The sequence below is a fragment of the Phytophthora sojae genome (assembly GCF_000149755.1).
Source record: "Phytophthora sojae unplaced genomic scaffold PHYSOscaffold_8, whole genome shotgun sequence".
Classification (NCBI taxonomy): domain Eukaryota; phylum Oomycota; class Peronosporomycetes; order Peronosporales; family Peronosporaceae; genus Phytophthora; species Phytophthora sojae.
Window position 1 is genome coordinate 3293123 of NW_009258122.1, and position 18091 is coordinate 3311213.

The 18091-nt window shown below is 56.8% G+C and overlaps 6 protein-coding genes across 6 annotated transcripts; 3 read left to right on the plus strand and 3 right to left on the minus strand.

Annotated features, from left to right (window-relative positions):
* Positions 1-6134: 6134 nt before the first annotated feature.
* On the minus strand, positions 6135-9269 carry PHYSODRAFT_260831 (hypothetical protein; the record flags this gene model as incomplete). The annotated part of the gene is made up of 5 exons (XM_009535804.1): positions 6135-6632; positions 6703-6927; positions 7043-7583; positions 7987-8265; positions 9136-9269. 5 exons carry the CDS (start codon positions 9267-9269, stop codon positions 6135-6137), a joined length of 1677 nt encoding a protein of 558 aa, XP_009534099.1.
* A 1499-nt stretch (positions 9270-10768) lies between these two features.
* On the plus strand, positions 10769-11491 carry PHYSODRAFT_260883 (putative glucanase; the record flags this gene model as incomplete). Its single annotated transcript, XM_009535805.1, has 1 exon — positions 10769-11491. The coding sequence occupies one exon, from the start codon at positions 10769-10771 to the stop codon at positions 11489-11491; it is 723 nt and encodes a 240-aa protein (XP_009534100.1).
* Positions 11492-11735: 244 nt separating this feature from the next.
* On the plus strand, positions 11736-12318 carry PHYSODRAFT_260815 (hypothetical protein; the record flags this gene model as incomplete). Its single annotated transcript, XM_009535806.1, has 4 exons — positions 11736-11773; positions 11942-12124; positions 12162-12255; positions 12279-12318. Coding segments are annotated over 4 exons (355 nt in total), but the record flags the coding sequence as incomplete, so codon positions are not given.
* Positions 12319-12873: 555 nt separating this feature from the next.
* Positions 12874-13443, minus strand: PHYSODRAFT_338070 (hypothetical protein; the record flags this gene model as incomplete). The annotated part of the gene is made up of 3 exons (XM_009535807.1): positions 12874-13066; positions 13099-13347; positions 13424-13443. 3 exons carry the CDS (start codon positions 13441-13443, stop codon positions 12874-12876), a joined length of 462 nt encoding a protein of 153 aa, XP_009534102.1.
* A 1339-nt stretch (positions 13444-14782) lies between these two features.
* PHYSODRAFT_355355 (family 12 glycoside hydrolase) lies at positions 14783-15648 on the plus strand. Its single transcript, XM_009535808.1, has one exon. The coding sequence runs from the start codon at positions 14826-14828 to the stop codon at positions 15549-15551; it is 726 nt and encodes a 241-aa protein (XP_009534103.1). The 5' UTR covers positions 14783-14825; the 3' UTR covers positions 15552-15648.
* A 289-nt stretch (positions 15649-15937) lies between these two features.
* Positions 15938-16090, minus strand: PHYSODRAFT_520245 (hypothetical protein; the record flags this gene model as incomplete). Its single annotated transcript, XM_009535809.1, has 1 exon — positions 15938-16090. A coding segment is annotated over one exon (153 nt), but the record flags the coding sequence as incomplete, so codon positions are not given.
* Positions 16091-18091: the final 2001 nt, after the last annotated feature.

An 18091-nucleotide genomic window follows, 5' to 3' on the forward strand; every position in this document is an offset into this window, starting at 1 on the left:
TTGGGTGAATTTGATTCGTCGGCTCGGGGAGCCGACGCACCCTCCGTAATGGGGGCCTCCGCCAATGGTTGGCGTCGAGGTACTAAAGTCGCGACGGTTCCGGGAACCGGCGCTGCGAAAAGAAGTTTCGCGTCGACTCCGGGAGTCCACGCACCCTTTGTAACGAAGGGCTCCGCCAATAAAAGGCGTCGAGGTGAAGATGGCGTGTCGGCTCCGGGAGCCGACGCTGCAGGCGGTGCGGACGGTTGCAAACGTCCCGCACCGGAAAAACTTGCATGCTGTCGTGCAACCGGGCTGTACGACGAAGCGCCGGGCGGCCAAGCCGGGCTTGAAGTCCCTCACCCGCGGGATGAACCCGCCGGCGGTACTGAAGAAGAACACCAGTCCACGGCTGGGCCTGGACGAGGTCAAGAACCAAGCGGAGCCGGGCTCCGCAAAACAAGAAGACGGCGCATGCGAAGGTCGCTGCGCAAGTCTCGGCCTGGGACCGAGACGCTACAAGAACTGTCTGCCGGGCAGACGAAGGCTGAGAAGCCGGACGTCGAGACGTTGAACGTCTTGACGCGTACCTGTGCCGGGTTCCGGTACAGGGAGATGACTCTCGCTAACCCTCCGACGCAACACCCGTGGGCGTTCACCCACCAGGCTCCACCGCCTCCGCGTTCTCGTGCGACTGCATCGCCTTGAACCGGTTGCGTCCCGTGCGCTGGCGCAGGAAGTCGTACAGCAACCCGCCGCAATTCAGATCGAGCTCGTCGACCCACGTCATGTCCGGGTAGCCCTTCAATTTGACTTCGAACTGGCGTCGCGTGCGCCCATACCGGGTAGCCCCTCGCGCACGTTCACGATCTTCTCGACCTCGAAGCCGTCGTCCTCCAGCTCGCGCGTGGCTTCCCAGCTGTCCTCCGGCAAGAGCTCCTCGTCGAAGTCGAAGCGCTCCTCGGTCGGCACCGTCAGCTGCGTCGTGGGTCGCGACGGGAATTCCCGGACGGGCTTCAGCTTGGAGATGTGGACGACGGGGTACAGCTGAGAGGGCGTACCCGTCGTCTCGAGACGCACTGCGATCGCGCTGACCAGCTCGGCGACGCGGAAGGGTCCGTGCCACATGTGCGCGAGTTTGCGCGCATAGCCCGGCTTCACCCGATACAGGTACAGCCAAACTTGCGAGCCCGTCGTGATCTCATGTCGCGTCGCGTTTTCAGTTTGTCGACGCGCTCTCTCTTCGACGGCCTCTCGGACTAACTTCAACGCCTGTGCCCTTGCCACCTTGTAGTGTCGCTGGATACGGAGCCTTCACCGCCTCGCCTCGGCGTCCCGGGTCGACGTGTTCCCGACGGCCAGCGTCGCTTCCAGCGTCGACCGAGGATCCCAGCCGCGCACTAAGAAGAAAGAGGTTTTATTCCTCGTCCGGTCGTGCGACGTGTTTAGCGCGAAGGTAAGACGCTCGGCGTATTCGTCCCAGTCGCGTTGGTCGACGTCCGCGATGTACATCTTGATCGCTCCTGTAACCGTCTGCACCATCCGTTCTGCAGCACCGTTGGCTTGGGGACGATAAGCAAGCGTCGCTCGCTGTCTCTGACCCATGAGTTTGCTGAACGCCTTGAAGAAGTCGGACATGAAGCCCGGCTCGCGGTCGTGGCGGATAGCCTCGCTCGCGCCGAAGCGCCCGAACACCGCCTCCGCGTACGCCTCGGCCACCGTCTGCGCGGTTCGTGATGCATTCGCTTTGACCACGACGAACCCCGTGAAGAGGTCGACCCAGACTAACAGCTCTGTGTTGCCTTTGTAGGATGCCGGCAACGACGGAATATGGTCCATGGCAATGACCTGGAACGGGTACGTCGCGACGATATTGCCCGGCGACTCGCCCTGGATGGTCGGCCGACCCTTTCCCATCTCGCAGTCGGTGCATTCGCCGACGTAGCGTTGGACGCTTCTAAAGATCCCTGGCCAATGGAAGTGGCTCCTCACGCGTTGGTACGTGCGGCCAATACCCTGGTGTCCGCCTTCCAGGCTCGCGTGATAGTGGTGGAGTACATCTTCCCGAAGAGTCTCCGGGATCACCAGCTTCATCATCACATCGCGATCCTCGGCGGAATCGTCGCCTCCCGGTTGGTAGTAGAGTAGCCCGCCTTCGCCCTCTTCGTACTGAGGCGCAAACTTTTGGCAGTTCTTCAGATAGGTCTCCGACGTCGCCGCGGAGATACTTCTTGAGGTTGACGATCCAGACCTCTTCGTCCTGGGCGACGCGGATGCGGTCCAGGCGTAGTCGTTGCACCACCAGCTCCTCCAGGACTTCTGGAGGTCGGACCCTACGTGTTGTCGTGCGTGCGGCAGCCGAGCGCGTCGTCACCGCGAGGACTTGTGCAGTCCCGCGTCCCGCGTCCATGGCCTTCCCGGCGGGGTCATCTGCGCCGCGCGTTTTCGCGTCGCGATTTTCTGCGTCGCGATTTTCCGAGTCGAGGTTTTCCGAGTCGAGGTTTTCCGCGTCGAGATTATCCGCGTCGGGACTGGCTGGAGACGCCCTCTCGGGACTCGAAGCCCGTGGACGGATGACTTCTTCCAAACGATTCAGCGTCTTCAGATCTTGAATCTCTTCGGGGCTGTGCGCGTTGCGGCCTCCTTGACGCTGCAGAGCTTGTCCAGCCAGCATGTCGGCACTCGCGTTCCAGTCTCGTCGTACGTGGAAGAGTTCGTGGCGCGGCCATGCCTGGAGTGCATTTCGCGTCTTTTGTCGCAGCAGCTTCAGCCCCGGGGACTTGCAGTCCATCTCGTCCCGCATCTGCCTGATGACAAGGTTGGAGTCTCCGCATACGACGAGTCGGGTGACGTCGTCGAGTTCCTCTAGAAGAGAACATCCGAGCAGCAGCCCGCGGTATTCCGCCTCGTTGATCGTGAGGTCCGTCGCATATCCCGACGCGGCGCGCACGATCTCCCAGTTCGGCAGCTGCCAAATGACGGCACTGTATGCTCCGCCTTCTCGCTTCGCCTTGGCCGATCCGTCAAAGCTCAAAACGTGCAAGGCCTCGTCGTGCGCCACGTCGGGGACTGGAATGACTACAATCCTGGACGCCCGTCTCCGTGGGGCGATCTCTTCTAGCGCCGCGTCGACGAAGGCTCGCGGGGTAATGCTCGCGGCCAGCGCGCCGAGGAGTTCTTCTTCTCCCTTCATGGATCAGCAGATTTCCAACTTCCACGGCGAGAGGATCGCGGCCCACTGTGACAGTCGCCCCTGTAGTCCTTTGGACCGGAACAACCAGGCGAGTGTCGTGTGACGTGTCAAGACGTGGACTGGTCTCCCTCCTAGCATCGTGTAGCACTCGTTTAAGACGCGCAACAGGGCCAAGATCTCCTTTTCGACGATGTCGTAGTTCAGCTCGTTGGGCTTCAACGTACGACTAGTGAACTTCACAGGCATGTACACTTCGTCGTGGAGCTGCGTGAGCACCCCTGAGATCGCCCAGTCGCTGGCGTACACGATCACGACGGATTCTCGGTTCGCGTCGAAGTGTTTCAACATTGGGGTCTCGGCGTGTTTTGCCTTGAGCGCGTCGAAGGCGCGCGTCGCGTGCGTCCACTTCTCATGCCCGCGGACTTCTGGACGCGTGACGTACTCGTTGAAGTCGGTCTCCGTCAGCGAATACAGCGCGGTTGCATACACCGCAAAGTCTGCAATGAACCGGTGGTAGTAATTGAGGCTACCCAAGAACGATTGCAGGCCCTTGAGCGTGCGCGGGAACTCGAGCGACGTCAGCGACTCCAGATTCTTCGGCTTCGCCACGAGACCGAGTCCTGAGACTCGGTGGCCCAGGTAGTCGGTCGACCTTGGACATGCCCCACTCGCTCTTCTCGACACTGATGGACAAGTGTTACTGCTCGCAGACATCCAGCAAGCGTTCGACCTTCTCGCACAGGTCGTCCCACGACGTGCCCCCGATGAGGATGTCGTCGATGTACGACCTCCGTCCCAGAATGGAGTGAATACCTGGCTTCACCGGTTCGCCGTCTTCAAAGACGTCCCGAGTGCTGCCATCCGGGGACAGCTTCATGAACCCGTAGAGCGCGTTGTCGATCAAGCGTTGGTAAATCTGCGGCGCGTTGCACAGGCCGAACGGCATACGCAGCCATTCGTACAGTCCCAACGGCGTGATGAAGGCTGAGATGAGTCGGGCCCGGTCTGTCATGGGGACGACCCAGCAGCCGCTCGCCATGTCGAGGGAGCAGTACCACAGATACTTGTCCAAGTCTTCGAGCAAGTCGTTGACGAGCGGCATGGGGTAAATTATCAACTTTGTCAGCCCGTTGATGAGCCTGTAGTCAATGCAAAGCCGGATATCGACGCCGTTCTTCTTTATGATCACGACAATGGGCGACGCCCACGGCGGCTTCGACTTCTGGATCATCCTCGCGCTCAGCAGCCCTTTGATCAAGTCGGCGACCTTCTCTCGAAACTGCGGCGGGATTTTCCGGACGCGTTGCGCGACGGGTTTTGCGTCGCCCACGTCGATGTCGCAGACAACACCCAGGGCGGCCGGCGGCAAGGCGTGGCCTTTGCCGATCAACCACTTCCGTCGCTTCCAGATGATTTGGCGTAGCCGCGTTTCTTGTCTCGCGGCTTCCTCGGGCGGGAGTCCAGTCGGTATGCCGACCTTCAAAGTCCTCGATCTTCACCTTGGCGGTCAGCGAGAGGTCTGGCAGCACTGCCATCTCAGACTCGAGATCCTCTACGAAGAGGTCGGACCCCTCGTGGATGAGGACCGCGTCGTCTTTCTCCTGCTCATCAGGTTTCGCCTCGTCGAAATTCGGCTCGGCGGGGTTTGGTCCGTCGAGTTTTGGCTCGTCGAGTTTTGGCTCAGCGAGTTCCGACTCCGGCGATTCATCCATCGCAGCGCTTCCAGCCACAGTCGGAGGCATATCGGGTTCGCTTTCCACCGCCCCTCGTCCGTATCCGGCTTGTGGTCGTCGGGTGGGAAGTCTACCCCCCTTCCCTTCGGCGCTTCCGCGACAGCCGCCAACACTGGGGCCACGGCGCGTCGCGTCCCGAGTTGTCTCGGCTCCGGGCGCAAGATGGCTTTAGGCGTCGGGTATGAGGGGCGATCCGTCATCGGTACGTCGAGCTCGGCTGGGATCCAGTTCTCCTCCGCGTCGCGCGTCGCGCCGCACGCCAGATTCTGCCACTGCTGGTACCGGGTGGAGCCCAGTCGGACGAATCCACGGTTCCGAGGCTGGCCGTCAGACGGCGTTCACCACCCAAGCGTTTCATGCGCATCGAGGGTTATCGCTGCGTCTCCGATGTTCGAGACACGCAGGCACGTTTTCTTTCCTACTCTCCCCTTGACAAAGGTAGTCACCCACGACTCTGCCCGTATCACCCACAGGAACGGCGCGTTTCGATCCGGCCTCAGCAAGACTTCATGCGTGTCTCCTGGTTCGAGCCTCACAGGCGTCTTGACGTTGATCGAGTGCATCCGTGCGCCGTATAGCGGTCTTCGTCCGATCATCTGGATATGCACCTCGTCGGGGAGGCACGCCGTGCCGTCCGCAGTGTCGATGCGCACTCCAGCGGGCACCATGAAGTTCATTCCCAGCGTGTTGGCCGACGAAGTCGCCGACCCATAGGTGCATGTAGTACACCAAGTTCCCAGCCAAGGTAATCTTGACTATGGTTCTCCCCACCGTGTAATATGTCTCATCACGAATTCCCACACACTCTTGCGTGATCTCCGTGTCAATCAGGCAGCCTACCTCACGAGCAAAGGTGGTGTCCAGGATGGACACCTCGGCACCTGTGTCGAGCAATAACACAGCACGGCGGTTGTTCAGCTTTTCATGAATCTTGGCCTGCTTGTACCACTTGTGCGGCGCGTAATGTTTCCAGTATCCGCGTCGCTCTCCTGGTTGCAAGTCGATCTCGTCCAGGGGTGGTTCACGTGCAAACTCGTCGTCCGTCGTACGTCGGCCCGCCGAGATTCGCGGCGCGCGTTCTTGCGTGGTACGTTCCGGGTTGGATTCAGATGTATTATCATTCAGGGAAGTCGGGCTCTCACTAACCACCTCTCGCGACTTCTTGGTCACATATGCATAGACGGAAACAGGTCGCTCGTCTCGTACTGGTTTCCAAGCCAGCGAGCGTCCTAGTTTAACATCTTCTCGGCGGCCAGCGGCAGCATTCCCACGTGTTTATTCGGGTCGAACCACTGGCGCAATTGGTTGAAGAACTCCTCCATCGGGCATTCTCCGGCTTCGTGCACGTCACCGCAGGCCTTGCACACCCTCAAGCATCGATCCGTCGGGTGCTGGCCACCACACTTGTGACACGTCAACAACTTCCAGCAGTCTCCTTCGACCTGGCGACGTAAACCACAGTGGCGGCACCGCGGGCGGTCGCGTCCCGAGTCGTCGGGATCGACGTTGCGACGCGCCGGCTCTCCCGGCGGGGCCTGTCCCGCGACGAACAACTTGGCGCGTTCTTCGTCCGCCTCGTCTTGGTCGTACTGGCGATCGTCGCTGTCGCGACTTTCGCGTTCCGAGTCGTACTCGTCCGACGCGACGTGAATCGCATGCACGGCACGCGCCGGCTGAGTCGGCGGGGTCGGCGCCTTTTGGCGGAACTTGTTCGAGCCGAAGAGAGTCTTTTTTCTGGTGAGCCAATCCGCGTTGTCGGGCACGCTGCTTCTTCTCCAGCGCCTCGGAGTCGGCGACCTCCATCAGCGTGAGACGCGAGGCGAGTTCGGCCTCCTGCATGTTCAGCGTCCGGATGAAATGCTCGACGTGTTCGCGCTTCTCTTCAGTCGTGCCCTCGGCGTATGAGATGTTGGCCCTCAAGCCCGCGACGTTGAGCCGGTACAAGTAATCCAGAGGGGTCTCGTCGGGGCGCTGAGCCGCATGGTAGTAGCGACTGGCCATTGACACGCCCTTGCCGCAGTACTGCACCCGGAATTGCTCCATCAGCTCGGTCCATGCTTTTTTTTATCTTCCTGGGCAACTGGAGATAGCGTTGGCGCGCAGGGCCGCTCATAAGATCGCTGAACTGCCCGCACACTTCTTCGCCCGTCATCCCGTCGCGCCGCGCGGCGGACTTCAGACGGTTGAGCCACAGTCTGGCTTTCTCTTCGCTGGCGTCCCGTCCCGAGAACTCTTTCAGCTCGGAAAATGTTGAGAGGCGTACGCGGGCGAGGGCTACGCCGCCGGCTGTCGCCGTCGAGACGGCGGCCGTGGTTCTTGGCACTCCGATGTCCAAGTCGAACAGGTCATCGGGGTCCTCGTCCGCGTCGCGTCGAGTTCTGGACCTCGTCGAAGAACGCGAACTGACCGACTCCATGGCGACATCCGCTGCCTCCTGGGGGCGAGCCACCGTGGGTGTGGGATTCGCGGGCGGCTTCGGCCCCGTCGGAATTGCGGCCGTGTCGGCGCGCGGGGTGTTCATCACTGTCGTCTGCATCAGCTTGATGATAGATTCTCTCAAGGCCTTGGGAAGCACCTCCTCGGCGGGTTTCGTCACCTCTGTGCGTGTGGGCGCCGCGGATAGCTGCATGACGCGCGGCGGCCGGTTCATGGGCATGCGCTTGGGCGACTCGAAACTGCTGTCGGAGTCCACGCTCGATTGGTATCGAGGTGGAGGCGAGGGCGTGGTCGTCGAAGTCTGGGCTGGACCCGCCGAGGGGCTCGGAGCGTCTTGGCCCGTCGCGGAACTCGTCGCGTCTTGTTTGACGGATCCGGCGAGAATCGTCAAGGGCTCCTGCACGACGCGAATCGCACGTAACCAAGATTTGAGGTCCCAATCACACAGCCTCTCCATCTCGAAAGCCCCCAGCACGAACCCCGAGTCACGCAGCATCTGGAAGAGGGTGGGCAACGCTGGTGAGACTATCGAAGTCCGGCGCCACGAAAGGGCCTGTGAAGTTGCTCATCAGCATGGGCTTGAGGAAGACCAAGATTGGGTCTTGTTCTAGCAGACGGAAGAGCTCCGTGCACGCCACGACGTACCGTACCTCCTCGACGGTGTACTGATGTCCCGTGTCCTTGCCTTGCGGCTTGGACAGCGACTCCTCCGTCGAGTCCGGCGCGCGCAGCTTCTTCTTCCTCCTCTTGGGCGACTTGCGCTTCGTGGCTGCCTTGGCGGTGGGTTGTTGTTGGTCGTCGGCCTTTGCAGGCTTCCGACCGGTAGGACCGCAACTTGCGTCGCGGCCCTTCGCGGCTCCCTCGTCGGGAGCCGCATCGGGAACGGCGAACTGTTCTTCGTAGCCCTCCTGGTCGTCGCTGACCCTGTGGCCTGTCGTGAAGGTTCCCTCTGAGCTCCACGACGCGACAGGTCTCTCACTGTGCTCTCTTACGGTCGGCGACCTTCCAGCCGACTGCGCACCTGCCTCCGATGCCTCTTGGATCGTTAGCCCGTCATTCGAAGTAGTACTCCCTGGTCGCGGCACCACTGTGGAGTAGCGCCCTCGCAGAAATCTCGCGAATGCGATCTCGCACAAACTCGGCGCGTCTGGATAGCGGTCGCGCCGCGCGAACTATTCCCGGTTGTTGGAGTAGCGTATCTTCGAAATACAGGCCCACGTCTTGCAGGCTTCGGAGTTGGGGGGGGTCTTGTGTTGACGCTTGTTCCTTGTCGTAGGGCGTCGAGCCTTGTGCGTGCGGCGTTATCGGGCCGGCGTTTCCTCGGCGTTCCCGTCGGGCGTGCGGCGTTATCGGGCCGGCGTTTCCTGGGGCTTGTGTGGCGTTATCGGGCCTACACGGGGGTCTTGTGCACGGCGGTTATCAGGCCAGTGCGGTCCTTCGCCTAGGCAGCGCGTTATCGGGCGCCCACCTAAACGGTATACGGTTAACGTGCCTTTGTTCCAGCACGCGTCTGTGGGGGGTGAGCACCCGAACCAGCAAACGACGGGGGGCCGCGATATCGAGGCGGCTCTACTTGCCGGCGCTTGGTGGTTCCCCTGGAACCTCGGAGAAGACGGGAGGCCTTTGTGGTTCAGAGAAATTTCGGGATTGAGTCCTTACCCTATCCTATGTCCTTGCTACTGGCTACTCTGTACTACTGCTTGCTAAGCCTACCGCTCTGGGCCTATCCCTACTTCTGTTGTGCTTGCACTGCCGTCCTTCAATCTGGTTTGCGTGGCGCAATCAAGATCTTACCTAGGCGCGTTTTGGTCGGCGGAGGTTAGGGTCGGCGCGTTTTGCTCGGCGGGGTTTAGGGTCGGTGCATTTTGCAGAACCGGGTGCGCGCCCATCAATCCGCGTCGAGTTCCATCAGCCGCGTCGAAGTCCATCACTCGCGTCCCGGCGCCTTCTTCCTCCGGTGCCCGGCGCGCCCACTTCTTCCGCGGGGTACTACACCACACTAGCTCAAAATAATGTATATTGTACCATCACACATGCACGTAGGGTATCAAAGCAGAGCTGCGACGCCCGCGATCGACTCAACAGAACTGTAACTGAGTGGGCTAATGCATTTGCTTAGTCGAACATCTTTTCATGAGCAACGCAATGAATGAATTAACGCAGACTGGAAAGGAGCAAATAATCGGCGCCTATAGCGTGCAGGAAGGACTTGGAGCTGTCTGATTTCTTCAAAGCGAAGTAGCAGGCGAGCTCGAATGGGCCAAAAGAGAGCCATTGTTGCTACCAAGAAGCACCGACACGGATTCCGGCTCGTACACCCCAGCTCATCGTCCAGCTCGTCGCCCGCGCATAGCCTTCAATGTAATTTAGAGAAGGTGCTGCTCGACAGTACCCGGTCATCAGCATGCAAAGCTGCTTGCTACTTGGCGTAGCGTTGGCGGTTCCTTGAGGCTTTGCTTGTTGATGCTGTTGTGCGGTCAAGCGATCCCGAAGGGCCGCAGACTTCTTACCAACGGCCGCAGAGCGACCCTTCTTACGACAGTATAAGGTTTGAAAGGCAAATAGGCTTAAAGGGCCCTAAGCGGGTCCAAATAAGGGTAAAATGTCACGTTAAGTCTATTTCTGATGTCCTCCATACTAACGGTCGAATTTGCTGTTTCATAACTTCGACCCTCTGGTTTTATGGCATCTAAAGATAGTGACGTCGGTTCAGCTCAAAAAAATCCGTGCCGATACCACCTTCCGATAAGCATCCAAATGTTGTTTAACCGAGGTATTTTTCATTTTTTGGTCCCCGTGTGAGCGATTCTAAATTGTGACCCTAACCCATTCGCAGAATTAATGTAAAAAGTAAAGCGGAGTGTATATAAGAGACGTAAAAACTCCATAAAACGGAGTCTTATGATTATAGGGGGGACTTCGTCCCCAATTACAATGTCTTGTCAATCGTTCATTGCACGTTGGAGGTTGGATGGGCGGGCTACATGCTATTAACGTTAGCCCACTCTCCCGCCATGATTACACTTCAAGTCTTCGGGCCACACGCTCAAGCATTACAGCTTCCTGGTTATATCGAGCTGAAGAACCAGAGAGCGAGCCGCCTTATGTACATGTATTATTTTAGTGCTCCACTGGGGCCTACAGGCCACGACTTGCAATAGCTTGGCCTGCGACACCAAGAGCGATAGCCTCACAGGCTGCAGTTGTTTATGTCATGGAGCTCGGTCGTCGCCTGGAGATGTCCGGACGGAGTATATTCGAGATGGGGTGCGGCGCCTTGGGCACCGGGAGAGATTGGCAGCGGACTCAGCGTCGGTGATTGTAGGGCCACGAAGCTTGATTCAACGTTAGCCTCTACTCACTCGCAGCAGGCATTCTCCAATTCGCCTCGCGCCAGCAACATCGATCGGCCTCCGCTCTCCAGACCATGAAGTTCCTGCTCCCCGCCACCGTCACCATCGCCGCTTTGGCCTCGTCCGCCAGTGCTCAGCAGTTCTGCGGTCGCGACGACAACAAGGTGGTCGGAGACTACACCGTGTACAACAACCTGTGGGCCGAGGAAAACGACCCTAAGGGCGGCCAGTGCACGGAGGTGACCGGCAGCACCAGCTCGTCCGTGTCGTGGCAGACAAGCTTCAACTGGGCCGGCGACAACTGGCAAGTCAAGTCGTTCGCCAACGCCGCGCTCAAGTTCACCCCCAAGCAGGTCTCGACCGTCACGTCGATCCCCACGAGCATCGCGTACAAGTACACCTACGACGGCAACATTATCGCCAACGTGGCCTACGACCTCTTCACTAGCTCGACTCCCACGGGAGATGTCGAGTACGAGCTGATGGTGTGGCTGTCGGCGCTGGGCGGCGCTTGGCCTCTAACCGACAGCGGCAAGCCCATCAAGACCGTCACTGCCGGTGGCGTCGAGTTCGACCTGTACCAAGGCTTCAACAAGAAGGTCAAGGTTTTCTCGTACGTCGCCAAGAAGTCGGCCACCAGTTTCACGGCGGACCTGAAGTACTTCTTCGACCAGCTCCCGGCCGACAACAACCTCCCGCAGACGCAGTACCTGCAGAAGGTGGAGGCCGGCACCGAGCCGTTCCAGGGCAAGAACGCCAAGATGGTCGTGTCGTCCTACTCCGTGCAGGTCAAGTAAGCTACAACGACAAGGCTACAGACCAACCGTTATGGTAGGCCAGAATTTTCACAGCAGTGGTGAGGAGCAACCAGCGCTGTACATCCTCTAAAACAATAAAATACATCAACTTTTGCATGCTAGACATAAGTTATACATGTACTACTACTTATTATACATGTACTACTGCAGTATGTGATGCTAAAGGGATGCCGGTACCACATAGGCTGAGCCAGGCGTGACAGTAACGATTGCAATCTGAAGCATGCAGATCTTTGTCGGTGAAGCAAACTCTCGGGATAGGTAGGCCGGCGTCGATATAAGTACGCAGCAAAGTTATCCTTGCCCAGCAGCGCTCTTTCGATCATCCCCACCACTTTGCAATCTACTGCACCAACGCCAACCACGACGATGAAGCTTTCGACCTCTGTTCTTACTCTCGTCGCTGCGGCTTCATTGGCCGACGCTCAGCAATTCTGCGGCCGCAACGACCAGAAAGGCCGCCGGGATCTACACCGTGTACAACAGCCTGTGGGGAGAGGAGGACAACGACCCCACGGGCGGCCAGTGCACTGCTGTGACCGGCAGCACCAGCTCGTCCGTGTTGTGGCACACGAGCTACAACTGGGCCGGCGACAACTGGCAAGTCAAGTCGTACGCCAACACCGCTCTGACGTTTACCCCCAAGCAGGTCTCTGCGATCGTCTCGATCCACGATCATGAAGTACTCGTACGCTTACGACGGCAACATCATCGCTAACGTGGCCTACGGCATGTTCACGAGCTCGACGGCCACGAGTACGGGTTAATGGTGTGGCTGGCGGCGCTGGGGGGCGCCTGGCCTCTAACGTCCAGCCAACATGGAAAATGATGATCCATATCGCGACGGTTCCGACTTCCCTACATATTCCGACATCTAGGATTTATTGACCAAACTAAAGTTACCGTAAGTAAAAAAAGGTAACTGAAGAAGAAAATGGCAGGGTACTTGCAGCTACATGCAATAAAAGTTAGGTGATGATAAAGTGCAAGGGTAGCTACATATGTTATTGATCACCTTGATCACCATGCAATAAAAGTTAGGCGATGATAAAGTGCAAGGGTAGCTACATATATTATTGATCACCTTGATCACCAATCTACGATCACCGCCTCCTCAGCTATTGTGCCAGCTTTGAGGCACGCAGCACCGCGATCGCCACTTCCGCCTTGTAGTCTGCCATTGTTGGCAATCCGATCCTGCGCGGCAGAGACTTCACCAGCTTGACCTACTGGTGCAGCACCTTGAACGATTCGAGTAGCGGGGTCATGATGTACAGGTGACCGAGCTGTCCTCCTTGGCCACCTCCGTGATGTACAGTGCCCACACGGCAGCCGTGCAGATAGGGTTCACCTCCAGCAGCCTAGCCGGCCGGGCACGACGTCACCGTCGCCTTCATCACCTTCACCTCCTTCGACAGCTTCTCGTCCAGATCGTTAGCCTCGTGCGGCAGGAACTTGTGCGACAGCGGGTCCAGCGTCTGGGTGGTCACGAGGAGGTCGTCCATGACGCGGAGCATGCCCTCAACATCCCCCTGCTCGAACGAGCACAGACAGCTGCAGCGCCGGCGTGTCCAGCTCCAAGGTACAGATCATGGGCGGACAGCGGCGATGCGCTGTAGCTCCGTGCGTGCCCTTGGCAAGAGCCTCGCGGTCCTCCGCGGGTGTGACCGCGTTCGTGAGCCTCCATGCGGCGGCGCGCGCCAATGAGCTTCGCCACGTCGCCAGCCGCGAAAGCCTTCTGCAGCTCCTTCCTGCGCTTGATCATCTCGCTCACCGTCTCCTCCGCACTCGCGTAGCTGCCCCCGCGCAGCACCACCTCAGCCAACCTCGGCGTACTGCAGCAAGCTCACCCGTCCTCCGACGGATGCTTCATGCGTGTAGAGCTAGCGTTGTGGCGGTGGAACGCTCAACGCGCTCGCCGTCATGGTCATCTTGCCTTGCCCTTCGCCGCGACTGCGTCGCCACCGATGCATGTGGGGGCTTCATCTCTCGGACTTGATCGCCATCTTGAAATGAACACCAATCAAAACTTCACTACGTCCTATTCTTGGACATAATCCTAGTTGTCAGAACGGCAAAACTATTTAAAAAGTATTTTCTCTACTTGATTTTTGTATACGCATATACATATTTAGGCCAGTCTTCGGACAAATATTTGTCCGAAAGTGTCGGAACGCGTTCACCTAACCCTAAAGCAGACGATTGGCTAAAATATCCACACCAGGCGATATGATAGGCTGTAATTCAGGTGAAGACAAGCCTGAAACAATCCTGCTCGCTTATCAGTCGGAAAGACCACTATATTCATCCATACCCAAAAACCTCCGACCCTCCGACTTTCTCCGACTCGTACGCAAAACATGCGGATAGGAGGGGTCACCTTTAACTATCACCCAGCTACGCACCTAAAACCCCTAAAGGCTCGCTGTTCTCGCTGGGCCAGAACCCTAAGCCCGCTGCGGCTCGCACGCGTCGCCTCCGCTTGCTAGGTAGAGCACTGCTGGGTCCTGGGTTTGCAGCCGCGTGCTACGAACACGGACTGTCAAACCGCAGGCGGGGGTCCGTGCCATCCATCCCAAGGCTCGACGACTAATCTATCTTGGACTGTGTATGCATAACACTTTGGGGAGGGGGAGGGTAATACTGTTATGCTCCGACCGCGCTTGACTGGGGATTTGTATACCTATCATCTTAAGTGCGGTCGGAGATTTGATGATATTCTACCATATCCACGTAGGAAGACCGAAGCTGCAGGGTCGAAAACCATGTTTGAAATGCAACAACTTCAAGTTCGGTGTGACGATTTCGTGCAGTCGGGTAGGCGTATGTAAGTTTGCGTTAGTTTGCTCCATGGCACTGCAGACGGATGTGTTGCCCAAAGGTCCAAACACTCCGTCTGCGATACAAGAGCTTTCCTAACTGTCCGTCGACTCAAAAGTTCTAGCACAAGCAGCGTGGCGCAATTTAGCCCAACCGAGCATGAGCCCCAACCAAATGGTGGCGATTTCTCACGCTGTTCACGGTCAGTCTGGAAGATCCAGCAGGCTGCGACAGCGTAACGTGAGCGAGCGGTTGGGCATTTGTATTTGGCTTCGGAAGTTTACGCTGTGATGAAGCCTTGCGAACATTCAGCGAGCGAGCGCTCGGGATGGGGACCACATCGGCCGGGATTCCGGTCCAGTTGCTGGCTGTTGCTGACCTTCTCAAGCAAAATGATCGTCGGTGTGTACCTAGAGACTCAATCCGCAAGCTATTGCTGCGCACTCGGCAATTTGCTCCAAGACCCCGACACCAAGACACACACTCCACTACTATGAAGCTCTCTGCTGCTGTTCTCGCGCTCGCCGCCGCGGCCTCGGCCACCGACGCCAAGGAGTTCTGCGGCCGCAACGACATGCAGTTCTTGGGCGACTACACGGTGTACAACAACCTGTGGGGCGAGGACAACGACCCTGAGGGCGGCCAGTGCACGGAGGTGGACGGCAGCAGCGACTCGGAGGTGTCGTGGCACACGCACTTCAACTGGGCGGGCGACAACTGGCAGGTCAAGTCGTACGCGAACGCCGCGCTCAAGTTCGACCCGGTGCAGGTGGCCAACGTCAAGTCCATCCCTACGACCATGAGCTACAGCTACACGTACGACGGCAACATCATCACCAACGTGGCGTACGACCTGTTCACGAGCCCCACCATCGGCGGCGAGACCGCGTACGAGCTCATGGTGTGGCTGGCCGCGCTGGGCGGCGCCTGGCCGCTCACGACCACGGGACAGCCCATCAAGGAGGTGAACCTGGGCGGCGTCGACTTCAACTTGTACCAGGGCTGGAACAACAAGACCAAGGTCTTCACGTACGTGGCTAAGCAGACCACGTACACGTTCGAGGCCGACCTGCGCAAGTTCTTCGACGAGCTGCCGGCCGACAACACGATCGAGGCGACCCAGTACCTGACCCACGTGCAGGCGGGCACGGAGCCCTTCCAGGGCAAGAACGCCACCTTCACGGTGCACAAGTACTCGGCCGCCGTCCACACGGCCTAGGGGTCTCTCTACTTGTAGATTGCTAAGTAGGTAGACTCAGCGGCGAAGACGCCGACCGTCCTAAACAATTGAATTTGATGGTACAGCTCACAGCCCCAACTACAGTAGTACAGGAGCATGGTGGTTAACACCATGCCCGTTTTCCAGTCGCCGCGACGCTTCCTCGGATTAAACCGAGAGCGACGAGACAGTTCAATAAGAGGAGGCAAATCGACTTGGTGCTCCCCATGCCCGCATCGCATAGAGGAGGAGAAGACCCGGTGTTCCCGCGGCCGTTTTGCTAGGTACAGTAATCTGCCCGATTAAGGAACGCCTGATATATATAAAGACGCAGAATATATAAATTGATATTAAGTTGATTATACTTTTCTAATGTACTGATTTATTTATTTCAAAATGAACTGATGACCTAAGAGTCCGGAATGATTCCAACAGTGGCGTATGGTCGAAGCACTAACCTTTGACCAGGCATCCTCGCACCACAACAGCGCTGTCAACTGGTGGACCTCGTAGGGATTATCTAGCCCTTCACCTTGTCGAGGATGCCCACTTTCTCAGACCAAGTGAGGCGGAGACGCTTGGACGGTGTGGACTTCATGGGTGGAGTGGGGGAGGAGGTGGGCTTGTGGGGCGAGGTGCAAAAGAAAAAGTGCGAGTCTACCACTACGGTACATGTAGTTTGAAGTCTAGTAAGATCGCTAAATGCGCGCCATTTTTCAAACGAGGGTGGAGAGCTGATGATTGGCACTGGATTTTTCACCTCAGTACCTTGCAGTACCTTGCACATCCCCCTATCGCCACATCGACTGGAAAATAATATTAAATATGTGAGGCTATTAGTTGTACACCCGTTCCTTATTCGGGTAGAATTCTGTATAGACACATCCGTTGCTTGCCTTTCGGGGTGGATCAAAGGATAAGTCAAACCAAAGGGAAAACGTCAAAATGTGTATGAATTTGAAACGTTTTGTCAAAAGCGGTTAACTCGTGTCATTAGGTGTATGCTAGTTTGTCGGTATGAGTATGTGTATGTCGTTCCAAGCGCACTAAGGTGCTGCATCAGCAACGAATGCGGTGACTGCTGGTGTGTGGGCTTATTGTGCTTTGCAATGATTTTGCCGACCATTTTAGACGCTAAATATGGCAAAGCCTGCTCCTAAATATGTGTGAAAGAAGAGACACGACCTGCTAAAATTATGCATAAATCCACCTCCTCATTTATATATTGACTTGGGAGGGCGTGTCAGCAGCCATGCATTGGCCCAGTACCGTCCATGATCCCACCCTCTTATGCATAATTGCCGTGTGTGTAGGTGCTTGTGGATAAAAACCGACAGAATTGTGGCGCTTTTAGCGTAATGCTAGGCCTCCACCCATTTATGTACCTCGAGTTATCGTAAATCTAGCAGGTGGTCGCTATAAATACAGCAAATCTCGCCTCATATTGCCAAAATCATTGCAAAGCACAATAGATCCAAATCCCACACCTTGAACAAACCAAACCATGAAACGTGCAAGAAATTGGTTTGCTCGTAAACTACGCAGATTTCCGAACCAAAATTACCGCTTTCGCTGGTTTGTGGTCAGATCCTTCCAGCTTTCAAACCGGGTTCGGAGTTATGTAGCGTAACAGGTTTGGAGTTACTGTGGCGCTCATTGGCTACAAAAGGCTATACAAAGATATCGTACACTTTCGTAAAGGTCCGCATTTGTTGAAATAAATTCTCGGGCTGTAGAATATCCAAGTATGTCGTTAAGAATTGATATACGAGCCACAATTAATGAGCACCTTAAGATGCACAAGAGTTTGGCACAGATTTTGAAGTTGCTCGAAGTGAGCTACGACTAGCCCGCATAATATTAGACGGCGTGGGAGACTAGAGATTATCTTTAAAACACGATCAACTTTCCGGGCATTCAGCGTTGTTAACACTGTTCTAAAGTACGGAATTACCGCTGCTAAGCAACAATTGGATACTCAACAGACCAAGCGTATGCAAACAACGCGTCTAGTTTTTTTCAGATTTACAGAACATTTCAAAATTGGCGGAGCTGCACTGTTGTTAGGGTCCCTAATCCCTAACTTAGGGATCTCATTATTAAATCCATTTACTTCTTGTGGTCATCATTGATGACTTGATGACTCATCAAGTTAACAGTAAATCATGTTGACCATTCTTTTTTTTTCTCGCGAGCAGCATTGCAGAGAACTTGGTGACTCCCGTGAACTAAATTTTTCGTGTAAATTGAAGCTGGAAGTTCTTGTTGCACGTAGGGGAGGCAGCATCATAAACAGCTATTGCTAGTTTTGATCCTCAGCCCACGCAAAAGGACGACAGTTGCCCCCATGCCGCTTTCATGAAACCAACGCGTGCCATCCAACAACAAAAAAACTAGCCAGTTCATTTCGTCGTCACTGGCAAAATATTTACTGGCACACAGTATTATGCGAGCTCTTCTTGTGACTCAGCATTGAATTCCGTACCCCTACACAGCAGAACGTACTATGAAACAGTATTTACGAGCAAATTTCTTACCAA